The sequence below is a fragment of the Athene noctua genome, chromosome 5, assembly GCF_965140245.1.
Source record: "Athene noctua chromosome 5, bAthNoc1.hap1.1, whole genome shotgun sequence".
Lineage (NCBI taxonomy): Eukaryota > Metazoa > Chordata > Aves > Strigiformes > Strigidae > Athene > Athene noctua.
In genome coordinates, this window is record NC_134041.1 from 49,795,658 (window position 1) to 49,815,153 (window position 19,496).

General features: G+C 34.8%; 1 protein-coding gene across 9 annotated transcripts in view; it reads left to right on the plus strand.

The window, feature by feature from the left end:
• Positions 1 to 19,496, plus strand: part of CPEB3 (cytoplasmic polyadenylation element binding protein 3) — a 96,870-nt gene that overhangs the window by 46,002 nt on the left and 31,372 nt on the right. For 7 of the 9 annotated variants that reach the window (XM_074907484.1, XM_074907481.1, XM_074907488.1 and 4 more), the window contains exons 5-6: positions 13,474 to 13,497; positions 18,232 to 18,399. In XM_074907484.1, coding sequence (XP_074763585.1) covers positions 13,474 to 13,497; positions 18,232 to 18,399 — 192 coding nt within the window. The remainder of the gene's footprint in view (positions 1 to 13,473; positions 13,498 to 18,231; positions 18,400 to 19,496) is intronic. The other 2 variants (XM_074907482.1, XM_074907489.1) reach the window with 1 other exon arrangement.

Genomic DNA, 19,496 nt, shown 5'->3' on the forward strand with positions numbered 1-19,496 from the left:
TAAGTAGACAGGACTGGAGGGATGTTTAGACATCTCAATAAGGAAGAAAAAGTGTGGAGCTGAATGTCACTGAAAGATTACTGGTTTTGTTTGTTTTGGAAAATAAAAATAAATACAAAAAAAATCCAGTAATGAACATATGCATTCAAAAAACCTGCCAAAATGGATTTGGAAGCTCTAGAGACAGCTAGCCTTGCATCATATAGGAGGGGTGCATGGTGGATGGGATGTTAGGCACCACCAGCATAATGTGGAACTGAATTATGCAAATCAAAGCATAGTTTTTTGTCCATCTAATCCTAAGAAATGCTAACTATTTTGAAATGTCCAATTTTGCTTACAATATTGTATCAGAGGCGTTAGGATTAATTTACGAATTTCTCTAAAATTTTTTACCTTTGCACTGTATATGGTTGAAAACTGCATGGTTTTGTGTAGGACCAAACAGAATTAGAAAATAACTTATAAATGTGAAGAACTGAGTATTTGACAACATGCAAGGGTTTTAACATTTGGCTTTAAATGCCAAATTTGGAACCTATAAGACTTTGTGCTCTTTGTCTTAGTTTTACAGTGTTAATGATGAGGTGATATTTTGCAGTTTCTGTTGTCATAATTGATATATATATGCCTCATTTTCTTATGGACACGTGAAATTATGGGAAATCAAGTAATTAACTGGGAGAAATGCTCCATTTAATTAAGGCCTTTATTAAAAAAGGAAGCTGTTCGAGTGGGTGTGCGTGTGCATAAATAAATTCTACACAGGACAGTCTGCTGCTGTTTGACATGAATTCTGGACTCAGAATATATTGTTTTAATGTGGGCATTTCAATAAGCTGATTGCAAGAGTAATATAATTGTGAGGATGGGAGATAATGATTGAATTTTGAGTTATTTTTAAACATTGACAGTTACTATGAAATATATAGCAGTATTTCTTACATTGTCTTATAGAGTTTTTGAAAGACAGGAACGAAAAACTCATAGAAAAAGCTATACTGTATATGGTAATATATCAGATCAGGGTTGTTTCATTTTGGGTCAACTCACTTTTATCCTAAATGAATGAATGTATTCTATTTTGATTTCTGTCATGTCTAGATAAACTTTAAAAATAAAAAATTTGCCTTTTTAATGGAAATAATATTTCAGAAAGTATTTCTTCCCATCTAATCCCTTTGAAATTTTTATAGCAGCTGTAAAATTGTCTAATTGTTTGTAAAAAGTAATGATCCTTTGCAGCTGTAGTCCTGGTGTATGGCTAAAATACTAGTTTAGCTAATTGAGGGATCTAAACAAAATATATTTATGCATTTCCAGTATTTAAAATGTTATGGGTTTATTTGAAATATTAACTGTTCACAGACTTACATAAACCTGGAATCATAAATATGCAACTCATGCAAAATAGTAGTGATTGTTCTTTTGAGTGAAATTCAGCACAAATCAAAAGTCTGGGTAAGTTCCCATATATTTTTCCTCTCCTGCACCTCTTCTCTCCCACATTCTTTACTAGGTGAGACCACACCATTTTTGGCCATTTCTAAGAGCCCAGAAGCTAGAATTACTGTAGCATGAAACCTGTTGGGTTTTGCTCTTAAATCTTTGAGAAGTTGCGAATAAAAACAAGTTTTCAAGTACAAAAGATTTAAAATTACTTTCTGTGATATAAATTTTCTGTTTATGCAGCTAAAACTGAGAAATTTAGAACTATATAATTCCCATGTGATCTTTGTCATAGGCAAATACACTACAGAAAGTTAGTTCAAGAAGAAATAATCTTTCCTGTGCTAGAATGGTTGTGATTTGGGTTTAAAAAAATAAGTAAAATAAAATAAAAACTACCAAAAGATATTTCATCCCAGTAATTTTTGGAACAATTTGGAGAACTTATATAACTTCTTTAAATCATAATACTTGTAATATCTATATATAATTTATGTGAAACCAAACCCTGTGCTGGATCTGCATATCCAGCCTTCACATTCTATTTATAGTCATTGCTACAGAAGCATTTTTCTCTTTTCCTGCGAAGACACAGTAATAATACTTAAGATTTATTAGACTGATTTAAAGTTCTCACTAACAGTGTACTCCGACTTTCGAAGCTGGAAGACAGCATAGGCTCATGCCAACAGCAACGTAAAGCTTTACTTCATGTGTTGTAGGGAAAGGGGAAGTTTTCTCGGGGGTGTTGGTCTCTTTAGCTACTTCTCATCCTTTATGGCAACACTTTTAACTGTACTTCAGCTGGTGTTCTTATTTACTGATTACAGCCTTTTGAAACTAGGGGTTTTCCTGACTGACTGTTTTGAGCTACTCTCTGTAAATGTTGAAGGGGATTGTTTGGTCTGAGGGAAGGTGTTTCTTAGTTGGCTACTACCACTGTTTTGTTCATCATTGTGCAAAGCTATAAATCGTCATCATCTCAAAGCACTGAGTTCTGAAATAATAAAATTAGGAAAATAAATTATTTTTAAATGCATAATCATTATCTCGTCATTAATGGCATTATTCTTGTGTATATACACAAGAATAGAGTTGCACATGTGTGTAAGCGTGTTTATATTGTAGAGGTGCTTGAAGTTCTCTGTCAGAATTAGGCTTCTATTGAGAAATGCAGTGTTCAAATGTTGAGACATCTGAGCATAATCCTAAAGAACATCTGAACAAAAGGAAGATGCAAATATTTAGATTTGAAGCATTGTTCAAAGGGGAAAAACTATAGTGTTTGTCTGTACTAGCTCTAATTGAAATTTCTGTAACTGAAGAAGTGTTTTGAATCAAGTAGTGACATCAGTTGTTAATTTTTTAATAATGTAATTCATACTGAGCTAAACAGTATAATTTTTATAGACTTTCATTTACAGCACCTTATTAAATACAATTGATACTGTAATTTCTAGGAGAAATGAGGCATAAATTGAATGACTGATTGTAGTTATGTAAATTCATGTATGGACTTAAAGAGAAACCATACACTGCTACTTTTAGTAGATGTTTGCAATATTAATTAAATCATGTTTACAATACTAAGGAAAACCTGAGAATAAATTAACTTAAAGGCATCCTCCATCCCCTTTTCTTGTTAGTATTCACTCCCATTTGCAGTCATACATTTCTGCAGCCATTGCTTCTGTTTGGGAGACACTGGACATTGTCTTGAGTTAATATGTACTCCTTCTTCATGAGCTATATGAATAGGACCGAATGATCAGCATTAATACATGTGCTAGGTAGTAAGCTATCTTTAATGCTTCTTGTGAACTCCAGAAATCCAACAATAAACTTCAGTGGGAGAGAAGTATAGCAGGTGAAAAAGGGAGATGGGGAATAAATGATGGTGTGTGATCTTTCTAAAGAAGCACTAAACTGTACTGCTGGGATTCCAAATGAACTTCGGTAAAATGAGTTTAGTTTAAAGGTAGTCAAACCAACAAATGAGAAAAACCCCTTTGTGATATGCTGAAATTTTTGTTTTTCCTAAAGCTCTTCTGCACAGTGACTTTGCACTGCTGTTGGGCTTCAAATGTTCCATCTGCTTCCAATGTTCATTCTTGTCTCATATGAAAATGTGTCATCTGTGAGGTCTGGTACTATTTAATCTCCATCTGACTGTCTTTTCATTAGTGTCACTTAGTTCTGTTTGTTCTGAGTAAAATAATTTGCAAAACACAAGTCAAGGGTTTGGGGCATCTTTTCAGACGTTTGGGGCATCTTTTTAGATGTTTGTGTAGAAATTTTGGTTTTGTTTTATTAATGTAGATAGTAATTATGTGGGGAAGTCATTATGCCATGACAGAAAATGTAATGGCAACAAACAATTTCATTTTTTATTTTCCTGCTTCTGTTGTTTTTAAAATTGCCATGTCTCCTTAAGAGCTAATGTACTTGGCTGTTCCTATATTCTGATGGATTGTTTTCAAGCACATATAGTGTTTAGATGTAATGAAATTGCTGAAATAGCATTTTATATTTAAATTTTTTCCTGGTGCTATTGGTATACCTTGAAATGAACCACTCTGAATAGAAGATTTATTGAATTATTGTTGTCTTGCAAAATCTTGGGTTGGCAGTTTAATAGCTAATAAAAGCTTGTTTTTTGTAGTGATAATATTCTGGGAAAATGTGCAGCTAAATTTCAAGAGGTATCACTCTCTTCTAATAATTTGTTTACCTGCCTATAGGAATTTAACTGAGCTCTTCAGCCCAGTTGCCATCGTCTCATTTACTAATGTGTTACTAGCTTATCAACATAGAAGGAATAATAGAAAAGAATAAAAGACACTGAGGTTGTTAATAAGGTTTGCAAAACTAGGCCTAATTTAATTGTTAAGAAATCAGAGTTTATTTAACTGTAGGGGAAAAAAATGAATGATATTAACTGTGACCTAGCAAAGGCGGCAGAGTCCCAGAGTGTGCGAATTGTCACTTTACACATAGCCTTGTCAAGTTTTTCGGAACCAGCTTTACCAACAGTTAGTATTGATGCTGTCTTGGGGGCTGTGAGCTGGACTAGCTGGTATCTCAAAGTCTCTTCTATACTTGTTTAATATGAAAGAAGGGACGAGGGGAGGGGGGCAGTGAAGCAAGAAAACATGCTTTTTCATCTGTCTTCCCTTCAGTTTTTTTATATTAGCATCTGTATTTTCTGAGATCTGATTTGGTTATTACTGAAGGCAGTATCTCTTATTAGAGGCTGCAAGTCTTTTTCTAGAAGATTTCGTAAGTTATCTTCCTTTTAATCCAACTTTATACCTCTTTACTGCCTTCTTGTTTGTTTGGTTGGTTGGTTTTTTTCCCCCACCATTTTGCCTGACTCATAACCTCACCAATGTGCTTTCCTTTCATCTGTGTGATCCTTTCAGTTGTGGGTGAGTGCCATCTGTTTCTGCAGAATTTTAAGAGCAAGATTTGCCAGGCTATTCCACAAGCAATATATGTGATGTAGAAGAGATGAGGCAGCAGTCTAGAATGAAGTTTGGTAAATTGGAAGCAATTTGAAGGAAGTTCCTATCAGCATGGCTTTTAGAAATGTTTTATTATTCATCTATTTTTTTAAACTAAACTAAACTAAAATAAATAAGCCTTCCCTCCTGCACAGATGCTTGGCTGCTCAATATGCCTAAGGAAGGAAGACCTAAGCTGTTTAAACAATAGTTCTGAGTATCAAATGGAGTTCACATGTTTGATCAAGTGTTTGAGGTCCAGTGTGTGGGCCTTAATCTACACGCATGCTGTATGCAGTGGTATTTTTCTGATGATGGGATTCAATTTTATATGTATGTCAGTGTATGTTATCAGGGAGATTGTTGTAATGCTTGCATTGCTAGCACTGGAGAAAAAGTGAGCCAGAAAGGACTGTTGAGGCTAATATCACAAATTATCACAGCACCTATCTGCACATCCAGCCCATCTATCAGTGGAAATTGAGTGGTTCAAAAGGTGATTCTCAGCTAAGCAATAATTCATACTAATTCAAATTATTTGGATTATGTTTTCGTTCAAAGACCTCTTTAAAAAAGACTGGAGGACAGAAGTCTTGTTCTTTGTAAACAGCTTTTCTAGCCATAGAAAAAGGGGAAGAGCGAGCATTATTTTTTTTAAACAAGTTGTTCTGTTGCATTGCTTCTTATGAAAAGTAACCCCTCAAATCTCAAATGCTGAAACATGCTGAAGTAAAAATAATTACAAATGCTATCCCTGAAAAAGTGGGGTGAGTGTTCTGCAAATGACAGATTAATATATAGAAAACTTTAATTGGAAGCAAATAGATTTCTGTGCACATAAAGCTCAGTACAAACATACTATGGCAAGGAACCCAAAAATTAATATAGTCAACCAAGATTCTCCCAAATGTAATTCTTATTTTTCCCCATACGTTTATGCACATGACTTACTGAGTTTTATCATGTCATGTGTATTAGCTTTCTGCTTATCTAGATAAAACACATAAATTGTTATTCAAGAAATAGTATTTTTTATGCAGTAAATTCATGCTGGTTCAAACATTGGCCTCATCTTTGTCTGTGAACTGCTTTTGTCAACCCTGAATCCTATTTTAGTTAGTAAAAATATTTAATTTATTCTCAATACGTTTATGTGCATATAATTTTTTTTACATTGATTACTACAGATTAATTTACTCAAACTGCTTCTGCTTTAGCTACTGCCTTTCATATACCTACAACTGTATGAAAATCCACTCTTTAAATTAAAAAATATTCCTTACCTAGCTCTTACTCAGTGATTTTCCAGTGATATGGTAGATACTTTTAAAATTGTAAAGATGTAAATAAACTTTATTTATGTACATTATAGCAAATGAAATGACTGAAATGAACAAAGTCAAGAATGTTTCCCAAAGGAACTTTGAATATGTAGCCCAAAGTTTAAAAGTCTAGTATGTTACAAAGATGCAATATTCATGCATCTCATCTCAGAATTTTATTATGACCCAAAGGAAATCTTCAAATCAGTTGATAGAAATTCTTTGTTGCATGCACTTCTTGCATCTGCATTTCTTATGTGCACACAAATACTTGATCTCAATCTATGTATTCTAATGACATAAAAAGAGAGTTCCTAAATTATTCTGTTCATTTGCTTTCTGTTACTTCAGCAAAGCAAGTTCTTCAGTGAGTTCAAGGTGTGTGCTACAGAGATATTGTTATAGCAAAGATACATTGCATAATTATACTTGATTCTATCACCTTCTCTCAGTTTGTAAATTCATTTTTCACTGACATTGCAATTTATTTATAAACTTCCAGATCTCTAAGAGCTTGAGATCTCCAATATTCAAAAGAAAAAACTTGACATATTTTTCTTTCTGACTGTAGAAAATTATTGGACAACTCATAGTGTCCTAAAGCAAGTATTGTTCTGAATTGCTGCCTGCTTCAAGATTACAAATAAGTTTTTCAAGTCACAAGTAAGATTTTGGTCCCTTATAAATCAAGGAGGTTCCCAGTCTTCTCAAATAAACTTTCCTTTAGCTCTTCTAGTTCCAAAATTTCAAATCTGGATATGTTGACTTTTCTTTCATAGATATAATGCTATTTTAAGTCAATTTTCTTAGAAATGTATATCTTTGATATTGTGGACACTTTATTGCATGAACAAGATAAGTACCAACAATGAAAAATGTTTTTAAAAATCTCAAAATACTTTCTATTAAGTCTTCCATAAAATATAATAGTACAAATAAATGGTGTCGCTTCCTTCTATATTTGAAATCACCTGATCAGATTCAATTTTTTAGCTATGATATGGAAAGAGTGCACATCTAGTTCTTTTGAGTTAATGTGCTATGGATTCACAGATGTATTATTCCCCTGAAATGCTATTTGATCCATATACAATGTGCAGATCCATTCCAATATTGCAATAAAGGAATGAAAAAAAAAAAAATCAGAAAAGAAGTCTTACTGAGCTCAGATGTCAGTAAAGTGTAAGTCACTGTCTTACTTGGCACATAAGATCTCATGGCTCAAAGATTTCAGTTCCTCTAAAATAAGAAAAATTTTTAAGAGGTGTGCCTAAACAGTAAGGACTATTTTCATGGTCCAGTGTAATTCAATAACATTATAATAAATGTGTTTTCAGTTTCTTTAGTTTGTTAGAGTTCTCCCAGTAAGGAGCATCGTGCAGTCTTCAGGCTCTAGCACAAATTAATCCTGTCCATACCTCTGCTGAAATCTTTGAAGAGGATATTTCACAGCTTGTCAGTTTTATGTTGCTGTTAGAATCTGATTTAAAAGACAAGTCAATTGATTAATTTGGCCATATTATCTCCTATATGAACATACTAGAAGTACATCAGCTTGTCTATAGACTTTAATTATCCCATTTTTAATAAGGTTTGATGCATTTGAAAAGGTTCTCCAGAAATTTTCTCTTGTGAGTTATTAATTAAGCCATAATGAAGCTGCTGAAAGCTTTTGAGCTGCTTGATGTAGGTGAACAATGCTCAAGTTTCTATACAGAGCATTTTCTTGATAGTAGTGATAGTAATATGTTGAATAAATATCAGCATGTGATTGATTGGATTCCTAAAAAAATATGTTTTAAGAAGGTGATTGCATTTCTGTCATGCTTGTTAATTGTTTTGCCAACTTTCTCCCTTGTGTAGCTAGCTGTCTTCCCAGGGGAACTTCTCCCTCCCCATAAAAATTGAACCCTTAACTAGAGATTAAGCTGTTAGAGTGGATACTCATTGTTTCACATGACTAAGATCTGTTGTCTCCAGGAGATGAAGTAAGTTGGGTTTTGTTTTCGCAAGTGTTTCTTAACTTCAAAGGCTTGGTTCACAGGGATATTGAACTATACATTATTATTAATCTCACTTGTACTAATGTATTGTGTCAGCATTTAATTTAATCATGTCAGATGATACACATTTCTGGATTGAGCTTTTATGGAGTCATCACTGATGCCTATTTTTCCCAGATGCCGTTGATTTTTATTTTGTATTGTCTTATAACTGAAGTGTATTACAAGCCTTATATGAGTATAGCCAGCCCAGTTACAGGTGTGATTTGAGACCAGAATAGTAAACTAGGAGCCCTAAAGCATGTGCTTTTTTTTTTTTTTTGTGGAAGAGTGTTCTCATGGCCTTTCATGAATAAACTAAACCAATGACAGCACATAATTTTGTGGTTTTTAAGCTTTTTAAGCCTTGGGTAAAGCTAATGAGGCTGATAATGAACATCAGTTTCACTGCTCTGTTTCAATTTTCTCTATCCCTTTTGGAAGCTTCAAATCTTTTTGTTTGTTTTCCACTTAGCTATGCTTTTTCCTTATTTTGTATTATCAAAATCGTGAACTACTAGAACACAACTTTCTCTGGATCTTATAAATGTTCGTTCTTATAGTCTGTCTCTACTGTGGCTGTACTGAGTTACCAAGAGATTAAAGAAGCTGAAATGCTTTAGTTTAGGGAGGAGAAGGCTGAAGGTGAATGTGATGGAGCCTTAGAAAAATCCCAGGGGAATGCAAACCTGCTGTTCACCATGTTCCACAGAGCTAGAACTAACGGGGCAACTGTTGAAACTTGTGGTAGACCCATTTAAAATTCACAAAAGTGCTTTTGTAGTTTACTTTTGGAACTTACTGCCACAGGAATTTGTGGAAGCAAATAGTATCAGCAGGTTCAAAAAAGCATTAGACAAATTGTTAGCAAAAGCTCTTTAAGCAGGTATTAGAAGTAGGTGAGAAAGTCATTGGATGAATTGGATGTTAGGCGATAATGAATGCTAAGGTAAGAGAGGAGAAACATATCACTAACAGTGGCCGGTCTAACATGCTCTTTCTAATGTCACTATTGACAACTGAATACATGTCTGGATGGTTCACTGGTCTTCCTCAACAAGGCATTGCATATGAGCCCTCATAGGTGTTCTAGCTGACCTATATTGTTCATGTCTACGTTTTAACACACACTAAGTTTATAAGAATATTTTTTAGTCAAAGTCCTTTCTTTTCTGTAGGTTGTCACTTGGTTTCATCTTTTTCAAATAAATTGCAGAGCACCTGCCTTACTACTAATAATTCTGAGAAATCGTTTGTGCAATTCTGGTATTTATTTACATGGTTTGCTTTTATCACACAAATTACACAATGTCCCTTTTTGTGTTAGAACCTTCCAACACAAACAATGGGGCAAAACTAAACTTATTCCCAGCCTAAGTAGTGAGCTCAAGAGTGAAGGTGGTTTACTTGTTGATATACAATAAGCAATGTTCTGTTGCTTGACTGTGGTCTTGGTTTTCAGGATGTATATTATCTGAGCAAAGTAACTTTAAACAGTAGAGTAACTTCCCTTGTCCACAGAACTTTTTTTTCTCTTGCCAACATTGCCAGACTGTGGATGTTCTAGTCCTCTGCCTTTCCAGGCAAGGGTTGTTAGGTCACTGCTTCCTTCTGAATCCTTGAGGGCTGTCTTGTGTGGATATGTGCTTCCGTGTGTCATGAAGCTATGCACCTCTCATAAACCATGTTATCTCAAGAGTTTTGTGGCTCTTCATAAAATATTGTGTGTTCTTATGACACCAGTAGCCCTCTTCTCCCTTGACTGTCAGATAGATGTTTGCAAAATGCAAGCCTTTAAAGTTCCTTTTCATCAGTTTCATATAGCTTTCTTCAAGGTGCAGTTAAAATTTGAGCATTTCAGTTGAGTGTGTTTTAATTTATTGCAGTAATGGGTACCCTTAGCTGCAGGCTTTGGGGAATTCCAGTAGCATTAGCACTAAATTTCCTTAATTGCATTGCAATATTTGGAGTTTGAAGAGTTTGTTTTGCTTGTTTGGTAAAAGCTTAGAGTTTTGTTCTTCAACATACAGTTTCACATTTGTAAAAATACACTCAACTTCTGGGGTGAGGTAATAGTTCGAGGAGAGTTATCAGGAGTTAAAAAAGAATGTATTGTTCCTTTGTATCTGAGTACATGCAATTTGGAACACAGTGATTATGTAACTTTCTACCTGTCAGTTAAAGTTGCAAAGGGATGGAGAAACACTAACACAGTGGTGATGGTTCTGGGAGTTGCACAACTGATCAGTGTCTGCTTGCAACAATTTCACATTTTACATGGGAAAATGTGCTCATCATTTCTTAAAGCAGCTATGTTTTAGTCAATACTGTAATGTTCTATGAGGTACCTAGGAAAGAATTGCTTTTGTGTTGAATTTTTGCAACATATAAGGAGATGGTTTTTTGTGCAAAATGACGTTTGTATTTGGCACCAAAACCAGTACATGGGAGTGGCATCTTCGGTGGTGGGTACAATTTTAGGAGCTCCTAGTCTCTTCTGTCTTTCGTTGGAATTACCTAAGAAAGAAAGTAACTTCAGATATATAACACTGATGATTTCTTTGTAGTAGTGAAATAAATTTCTTTTTGGGTTCCAAATGTCTTAATTCAAGAATAATTTCTAAATTGTTTATTTTTTAAAATACTCACTCAAATTGGAGGCATTACGAAATTTACCCGATGAACCATTCCTTCTATTAAGTCTGTCGTGCTCTTAACTTTGACTTATGAACAAGATGGCTATTTTTTAACTTGTCTCATGTGACACATTCTTATTTTGCATCCTGTGTAAACAACATAATAAAGCATGTGTTGACATTTTTAAGTTGCTGTGACGAGTAACTGTCAGCCTGTTGGAAAAAATAAGATTTTAATGTAGACACCAGATAAAAATGAGTTAATTTTCAAATTATGTGTGTGTATGTATAAAATATAAGCAACAATGGTGAAACTTCACCTTCTTTGAGTATTTAACTGTGATGCAATGTTTTTAAATCAGCAAAAGCTGACAAGGTTGTCTTCCTGTTTAAGTGGATTGCACTGTTTTCCCCCTAAAATTTACAGGCAATTGTAAATATACATTCAGTAGAACTTCTTTATTAGCATAAAGATTATGTGTGTGAGTGCATAGATAGATAAAAGTAATATTACATAGTGCAGTATAACATGGAAGTGTTATAATACATGAATGGCAATAGATTATTTTAAAATTTACAGAAGTCAGTGGTAGATTTCTGCCATCATGTACTCTTGTTCAGAGCCTTAATGTTTATATTAAGCATGTAAAGCTTGCTTTTCTTAAAAAGAAACATGGAAGTATTTTTCATCTCATACTAAAGTTATTTAATTTTTAGTATTCTACCAATTCTACTTGAAATTCCTCTCAAAGTATGTCGGTAGCTATAGCTTGATACGTGCTTACTTTTTGGTGTATGTATGGGCAGTCAAGATGAGGACTTGCTGCATGATGCCTGACAGTAATTCTTTGTCATCATAATAAGTAATGAAATACAGCTTTAGCTGTAACTAGAAAGGAGGAGGATTAATTTTATTCTTGGTGCAAAGCCAACTCCAGTATTAATTCCTCCTGTTGCTTGCTGTGCAAGGAGCAGAGTCTGTTTCAGGGTTTACCAACTACCTCACTGTGGCTGAATAGTTGTTCGCACAAACAGCTTCTACCGTCTTTTATGTTAAACATAAATTGTGAAGCAGTTCTTTATCATAGTCCTTGAAATTTTTAAATCTCCCTAATGAAAAACTCATGTAGTTGCTCTTCTGTGGCCTTACTGATGGCAGGAGAAAAAGACACAGGTGTATGGTGTCTGAGACCATGTTTCTGAGAAAGGGTTGAGGAAGAAGCAACTTGGATAGAAGAGAGGTTACTAGTGCCTGTGCTGAAGGAGGTTCAGCCTTGTTCTGGGTAGCCCCTGGGGCCACTGAGAGGTGACAACTAGGGGACCAGTCATCAGATTAGTAATACTCAACTAGCCACAAGTGACCTGTCACATAATTGCGGGCCAAAGAAAAGTAGCTAGGGAAGTGGAGAGGTATGGTGGGACACCCCTGGAAGTGTGTTCAAATATGGAAATTAAAAAATGGGGTTTGTGGTAGAGGACACTTGGGATGTAGAAGGAGGGCATGGGAACTAAATGAGGTGGGCCAAGGGCTGTAGGGAGAGTTAAAGGAATTGCACCTAAAACCTGGGCATGTGTGTTAGTTTTGGAAATAAGAGATGGGGATGGGAGGGAGGAGGAACATAGTATTGCAATGAAGAGAGAAAGAAACAAAACAGGGCTCTATTACCTATTGCCTAAGATCACTTTCTGTTGAAAATCTCTACCTGATCCTAGCCTTCCACATTTGATTACCTTGTAAGACCACTGATATCTTTTGTGAACAGATTGAAGTCCCTGTGTAGAAGACACTGTTTTTCCAGATTATTTTCTGATATTCTAAAATTTCAGGTCAAAAAATGCTGGGTTTTGCATTTCTTGTTATATTTCAAATTATGCTTCTGCACTTGTACAACATTGTGGATTTTGCCATTGATACATGTCTCATTGAAATGCTGTATTATTGATGCTGGTAGTTATAAAGAGGTTTTTCAATCTGTTTTTATTTGTCTGAACATACTGGCTATTGAGTTCATATTGTTTTGGTAGGATTTTAGTATTTACAGATGGTTAATTATTTAAATTGAAACATAATCAGAAAATATGTTCTCCACAACTAACTAATAAAATGCAAAATGAATTCTTTTAATTAGGATTACTGTTGATAATGTTTATTGACTCTTAAAACCATAATCCATAATCCTAAATTATTATTTTATAGTACTGTAAGTCTGGTGTGCCTGATATTTTTTTTTAATACCTTTGCTATGTAGAAAACTTGCACAGCAGGTACGTTCCCTTTTTTTTTTCCCCTCCTTCTTGTTCTTCCCCCCCCCCCCCCCCCCCCCCCCCCCCGCTGTGTAATCTTCAAACTTTTTCTCTTTTCTTGGGTTGTTTGAATTTCATCTTGCACTTTTTGAATGTCTTTTTCTTCTTTATGGTGGGTGGGGCAAAAGAGAAAAGGTAGAAGCTACATTTTCTTTTGTTTTTGAAGCTAAATCTAATGACAGCTGTACCGACAATTTTCTTCTGTGTTTACATGCAGCCAGGAGCTATGGGCGGAGAAGAGGTAAAAGTATTTACTAAATGTTTTTTTTGCTGAATAGTGGGGGAAATAAATATTTAGTTCTCTTATAAGATGATTTTACCAATTTCAACATTATTTGGTTGATCAATTCCTTTGTATAAATCAATTTCATATTCTTCATTTGCAAAACTTTTTAATAGCAGCGTAAAGTAATGCTGATAACTTTAAGTGTGTTGCTATTACTAGTGGTTTGGAGGAAAACTGAATGTAAAGACTCTTTCATGACACATTTATGACTTTAAATGTGTAGTGTTTCAGAAGAAAGATTGGTTCCAGGTTTGGGGTTTTTTTTAGTAGAAATGCAATGTTTAGCTCGTACATTAAACATTTCAAAAATACTTTTTTCTTAGATTAAACACCTTTCACACTTGAGTATTATGCTGGATTACTTTAGGTGGAACTTTGTTAATGCCAATACTAATAACTATCCTCAACAGTGGATATTAATAATAGCAACAAAAGAGACAACATTTGCGCATATTTTAGCTTTGTTTCATCATAGGCAACCCGTAAAAAATAAAAACAGACTGAAAACATTTTGCAAATGACAGTGCTGCATATAAATTTATTCTGAGAGATTACTGAACATGGACAAAAGCAAGTTCATTGACTACCAGAAAAGCTACTAATGTAGCTTACATTTATGTACCATGCTGTAGCTTATGCAGACTGTTTTTCATTGAGAAAATAACAGTGAAGATTGCAGCTTTCAGTAATTAGACTTGGGCAGAGCCATCTTCTTGGGGTACTTTGGCACTAAACTTCATTTTATCTTCTTTTTCATGTATGCTCTTTGACAGCTGTGCATGTGACATCGCTTCCTTTCATAATGTAGAATTTGCATCACATTTGTGAAGAAGCTTGGAGACAAACCTAGCCACACAACCAAGCCGATAGCATATAAGTAACTTGTAGTTTGCACATCTGTATGAATCAAGGTAGTAGGCCATAAAGGCTGTCCTAACACAGTTTATAATAGAGGATTTGAGCTGATTTCATTCAAAGCTGACTGGTTTCAGTGTTTATAGGTAAACCAAAAAGAAATAGCTAAAACAAAAAGAAAATATTTGAGTTTTCTCCACAAACTTATTTTCCTATTTTTCCCTGTGTCCAGAGAATGGACTATTGTTAACAGATGTTGAAAGCATCCTAAGATTTATACTTTTTCAGTGCTCTCATGGTACTGAAACAAATTGTAAAGTATGTGGAGTATATATTGTATACTCTGTGCATGTGAACACTGTTTTAATTTCATTTTAAGACTGTGGAAGTGTTTCCAGGTTGATCAAATGATACCAGAGTAGAGAAGAAGGTGGGAGCTGGTCACTATTAACTTCTTGCAACTCATGTTTACTTGTAGAAGTGAAATATAGTAATGTGGCAGTAATTGTGATGAATACAGTATAGGCTGTTTTATAAAAACTATAGTGATGACAAAACGGGGCAAACAAGTCCTGAATGTGCTGGGCTTTTGAAATTTTTTTTACTCTACCAAAAAGCATATTTCACTCCATAACAATTGTTTCCTATGTGAAATTCAGACTTTTCTATAGTAAAAACTAGATTTGTGTGTGTGTGTATGTGTGTATGTGTCTTGTCATTAATGTCAGATTTTGTGACTTGCCTTATTCATACCATAGTAAAGTCTGTGATATTCATGTTTTTTCGTTACCTTGTATTTTATAATTGTTTTGAGCTTTCTTAACCTTAAGAAACATGAAATTCTACAATAGTCTGTTTAAAAATGATGTGGTGTTTGTCAAATATTCTCATATATCCCCCTTTATTATTGTTTTTACCATTTGTATTGTGGTAATACACAGGGTAAGCAGAGGTGAATCTGTGCAGGGACTCATTTCGTGTTTATTTTACTTGGATATTTTAATTAGTGTTTGATTCTGTCATTGTGACCAAGCATCTTCAGTGACAAGAGATTTTGTGAGGAATTTCTTGGTGCTTGCCACAACCTATCAGTTCTCTGTTTGATCCTTTGTTTTCTTTGAGTAAAGAGGCGAGCATTTCTTTGGAAGCATCATGCTCAGAGCTGTCGAGTCATGTTCTTCTAGGTGCCTTAGTTTTAACTTTTACAACCAGTTTTTCAGGTACAGATGTAAGCACAGCTATGGGAAATCAGCCCCAAATCTATTCTGCTACTCTGACAACTCAGACATGTCAGGGGAGGGGCGCAATAGTATAAAAATAGGGCATTTAGTGATGCTTTCCCATAATACTCTCCCAGAGATTTGCCTCTGGGAGTTTCTTGAGGTGATGTCTCAATATTTATTGCTTCAGAATGGGTTTTTCACCTGTTCTTACTCATTGCCTTTTCTGAATCTACATAGACTTCTCAGCATTCTAAAAGCCTGTGGCAGGGGGTTTTGCAGTTTGACTTGCTTTCAGCCTTGAAATTGTGTTCAGTGCATTTTAGTTTCCCCTTATTGGAAGAGACGGTGAACAAGCATTCTCTGCTCCCTTGTCTGTATGCTTAATATTATTTTAAATGTATGCTTCATACATTTAACTCTATACTTGACTTAACTACAAAGTTTTAGATCATCTTTTGTATTTACTGAAGATGAGTACAATGCTTGCAGACTGTCAAGCATCTGGCTTGTGAGGCGATATCTTGCTTTTTAAGCTGCTGTGCATTTTTAATATTTCCTTCAGAACTTGGCACTTATTCAGCCTCCTCTTTAGACCTGTATTTTAGTTGAACGCCATGTTCTAGTATCTATTAATTTGATATGTCAGTTTCCACTAATGGCTAATGTTTGTTGTTTGTTTTGTATCTTACAAGAAGGTAGGTGGGGGGTGGGAATTAAAGTATTATTTAGCTGCTTAGCAATGTCAGTCTCTCACAGATAGTTTCAAATTTCATACTTTTCAATGGGTTTTTTTATTTAATATTTTTACACAATTTTAGCCTTCCTAACTATTATTTCTCTCATGCATGTGTTCTCTTTTATGCTGAAATGCGTATGTTTATATGTGCATGACCTGTTTGTCTGTTAACGGAATATTCATCAATAGTCTTTCCTGTTTTATGCGCTAAATCCACCATTTCTGACAACTAGTTATACTGGACTTTGAAGAGTAGTGTCACTAAATCCTTCTCTGATTGTAGCATCTACCCCATTTTTTTATATCGGTGTTTAAAAGCACAGTAGGATTTTTGCTTCAGTGGATTTTTGTATCTGTGATCTCTGTCAATGTTGTGCATTCAATATATTCTTTCTAATCAAGATTTGTCTAGTGCCTGGTGTTCGTAAAAAAAAAAAAAAAAAAAACCAAAAAAAAAACCAAAAAAAAACCAACAAAAAAAAAAGTCGTCAGGCTAGTGTTCTGTGTTAATCAAAACATCTTTCCTGCTTTTTGTTACCTTGTTTTCCAGATATAGGAGCACTGCTTCTTTTTGTAATCTGTCCTTTACTACTCTGTTACTGATAGATGTACATTTTTCTGACTGGAGCCCCTCTGCATGTCTTGATTTTTCTCCTTGCTTCTGTTTTTTATTTCCTGTACTTCCCTGGGCTGTTAATACAGTATTGTGTTAATTCTTCCTTAGGTCTTGCTGAAAGTCAGTTTCATGTCAGATCCATTACCTTGGAATTTAATTGTGTGCCCTACTATTTATATTTGTAATTAACCCCCCTATATACTGTTTGTATCAATTAATTGTAATTCCATCCCTGGGAGAAATCCTCTAAGATATGAGCAGACAATTAGCCTCTTCATAATTGACATGGGGTTCCCATTTATACATCTCTCTACACTGCAGAATTTATTTTTCAACTTGGGCATAGGGAATTAGCAAATTCTAAAGTTGGTGTGTTCTACAGTGTTGCTTACATACAGATTTTGAATATTTCTTTATCTTTTGGGTTAATAAATCTGTTCTTAAAATAATGTGTGTATACTTTGGTATTAATAGCAACAAGTTAATTGCATCAAATGATCACAAATAAGTTCTCATTAACAGAGTAGCAGGCATTTATGTTGCTTTTTGTCATTACTGAAAGTGTGCTTTAACAACAGCTTGACAGGCTGTCCTAGCTAACCACTTTTTTTTTCTTCAACTGCAAGTTTTTTGTGGTTTATTTAATAAGATTTTAAAGATTTTTTTTTTCTTGTTAGCTAAACTTTTTGCTTCACCTCCATGTTTAATATCCACAATACAAAGCTTTTCTATGTTTATTTTGCTGTTTGCCCCCCTACTCAGACTGGGTCTTCATTCACTCAAGGAGAAAGTGATGCAGCCTTTGTGGTTAGGACCCTATAAAGCACTCTGAAGGAGACTGTCCTGCTCTGCAGTGCAAAGGCTTGAGGGATCTGCTCTTTAAGATCATTCCTTCAAGATCTGTTATGGAAGGTTTAAATCTCTAAGAATGGGTTTGAAATGTAAATCTTATAAACGTTCTTTCTATAGCTATAATGCTCAATTTGATCAGATAACTTGCTGGGTTTCATTGCTAGCCCTTTGTAAGGGTTTGCTTTTAAAGCTAAATTAGGTTTATTGTCTTCTAAGGATAATATAGTCTTGGAAAGATAGAAGCAATACTAATGAACATCATTTGGATAACTGGACCACTTAGCTGGGCCCTTTAATGCAAATTCTGTTAAAGCAAAACAGTAAAAGGAGAATATAACAATTTTTACTGAAATATTAAATTATCCAGGAAATAGCTTTAACTATAGATACTACAAAATCTGTTACAGGTCGGTCTTCACTCTTTCCTTTTGAAGATGGCTTCCTAGACGACAGTCATGGTGATCAGTCTTTATCATCGGGTCTCAGCTCTCCAACACGTTGTCAGAATGGTGAAAGAGTGGAACGCTATTCTAGAAAGGTGTTTGTTGGAGGTCTTCCTCCTGACATTGATGAAGGTACTGTAAATAAACTATATTGGTGAGATGTGGGAATTGGCTTCCATATAATTACTTTTAAAAGGTCGTATTTTCATAATAACAAATGTATTTTCCCAGGTATTGTCACTTGTAGTGCTTGCGGCATTATTTAAAACAAACAAACACTATCACCCCCTGCAACACCTGAGAATTTACTTGACATTCTTTTATACTGTAGAAGAGATGGAGACAGAAATGCCTTCATAGCAGGTCTTCTAACCTGCAATAGCAGCATGTGTTCCCTCTGAAAAAGGGAGCTTAGTGGGTATTGTCACTACACCATAGTCTTTACCTGTACTTTTTAAAAGATGTGGTTGACTTTAAGATCTCTGTTAATACAGTCTTACCAAAATAAATTGGTCTTTAATTAATCAGCTCTTATATCCAGCATATATGCAGTGTTCAGTTGACAAATGCAGGGCAATTAATATGGTTACAAAATAATAACAAGCTTAGTAGAGATGGTCAGGTTTTTTCTCAATATCTGCTCTACTTGTGTGTGCCCCCAGATACCCTGACTCCCAAACCAAAATCGTGACAGTTTTTGGTGTATTTTTCATAGTATAGCTGGAATCCACCACTATCTAGTTTCAGTTGGCATAAATAATGAATTTGAGGATGCCTTATAATGAAAGAAGAGGGATCTCCAATTCTGTTCTACTAAACTGAAGCCTAAACCACATGCAATTTTAATAAAGATGAGTTGCCAGTCTATGGTTTATGAACAGCCCAAATGTAGTTCCCATGTCACATCATGAGTTTCAGGACTGTTGATACAGGGACTACTGGGTTATCTGAATCCCCAGCTGTGAGAAGCAGCAGGCCAACAGGTACAACTAATGAATGTTGCTGGATGACTCAGAATCAAAATATATGCCCAGACTATCCTGCAAGGAAGTAACATGACCACTTGGGAGCTGTTACTGTCTTCCATGGGAGGTCTACTCCAGTAACAACTTTTTCCTTCAGCATCTGAGTTACATAGTATGTGTTTTGTGGCTCTAGTCACTTGAAAAATCTGATGTGCTGCTCCATGGGGTCAGATAAACCAGACATGTCTTCAAACAGCAATCAAA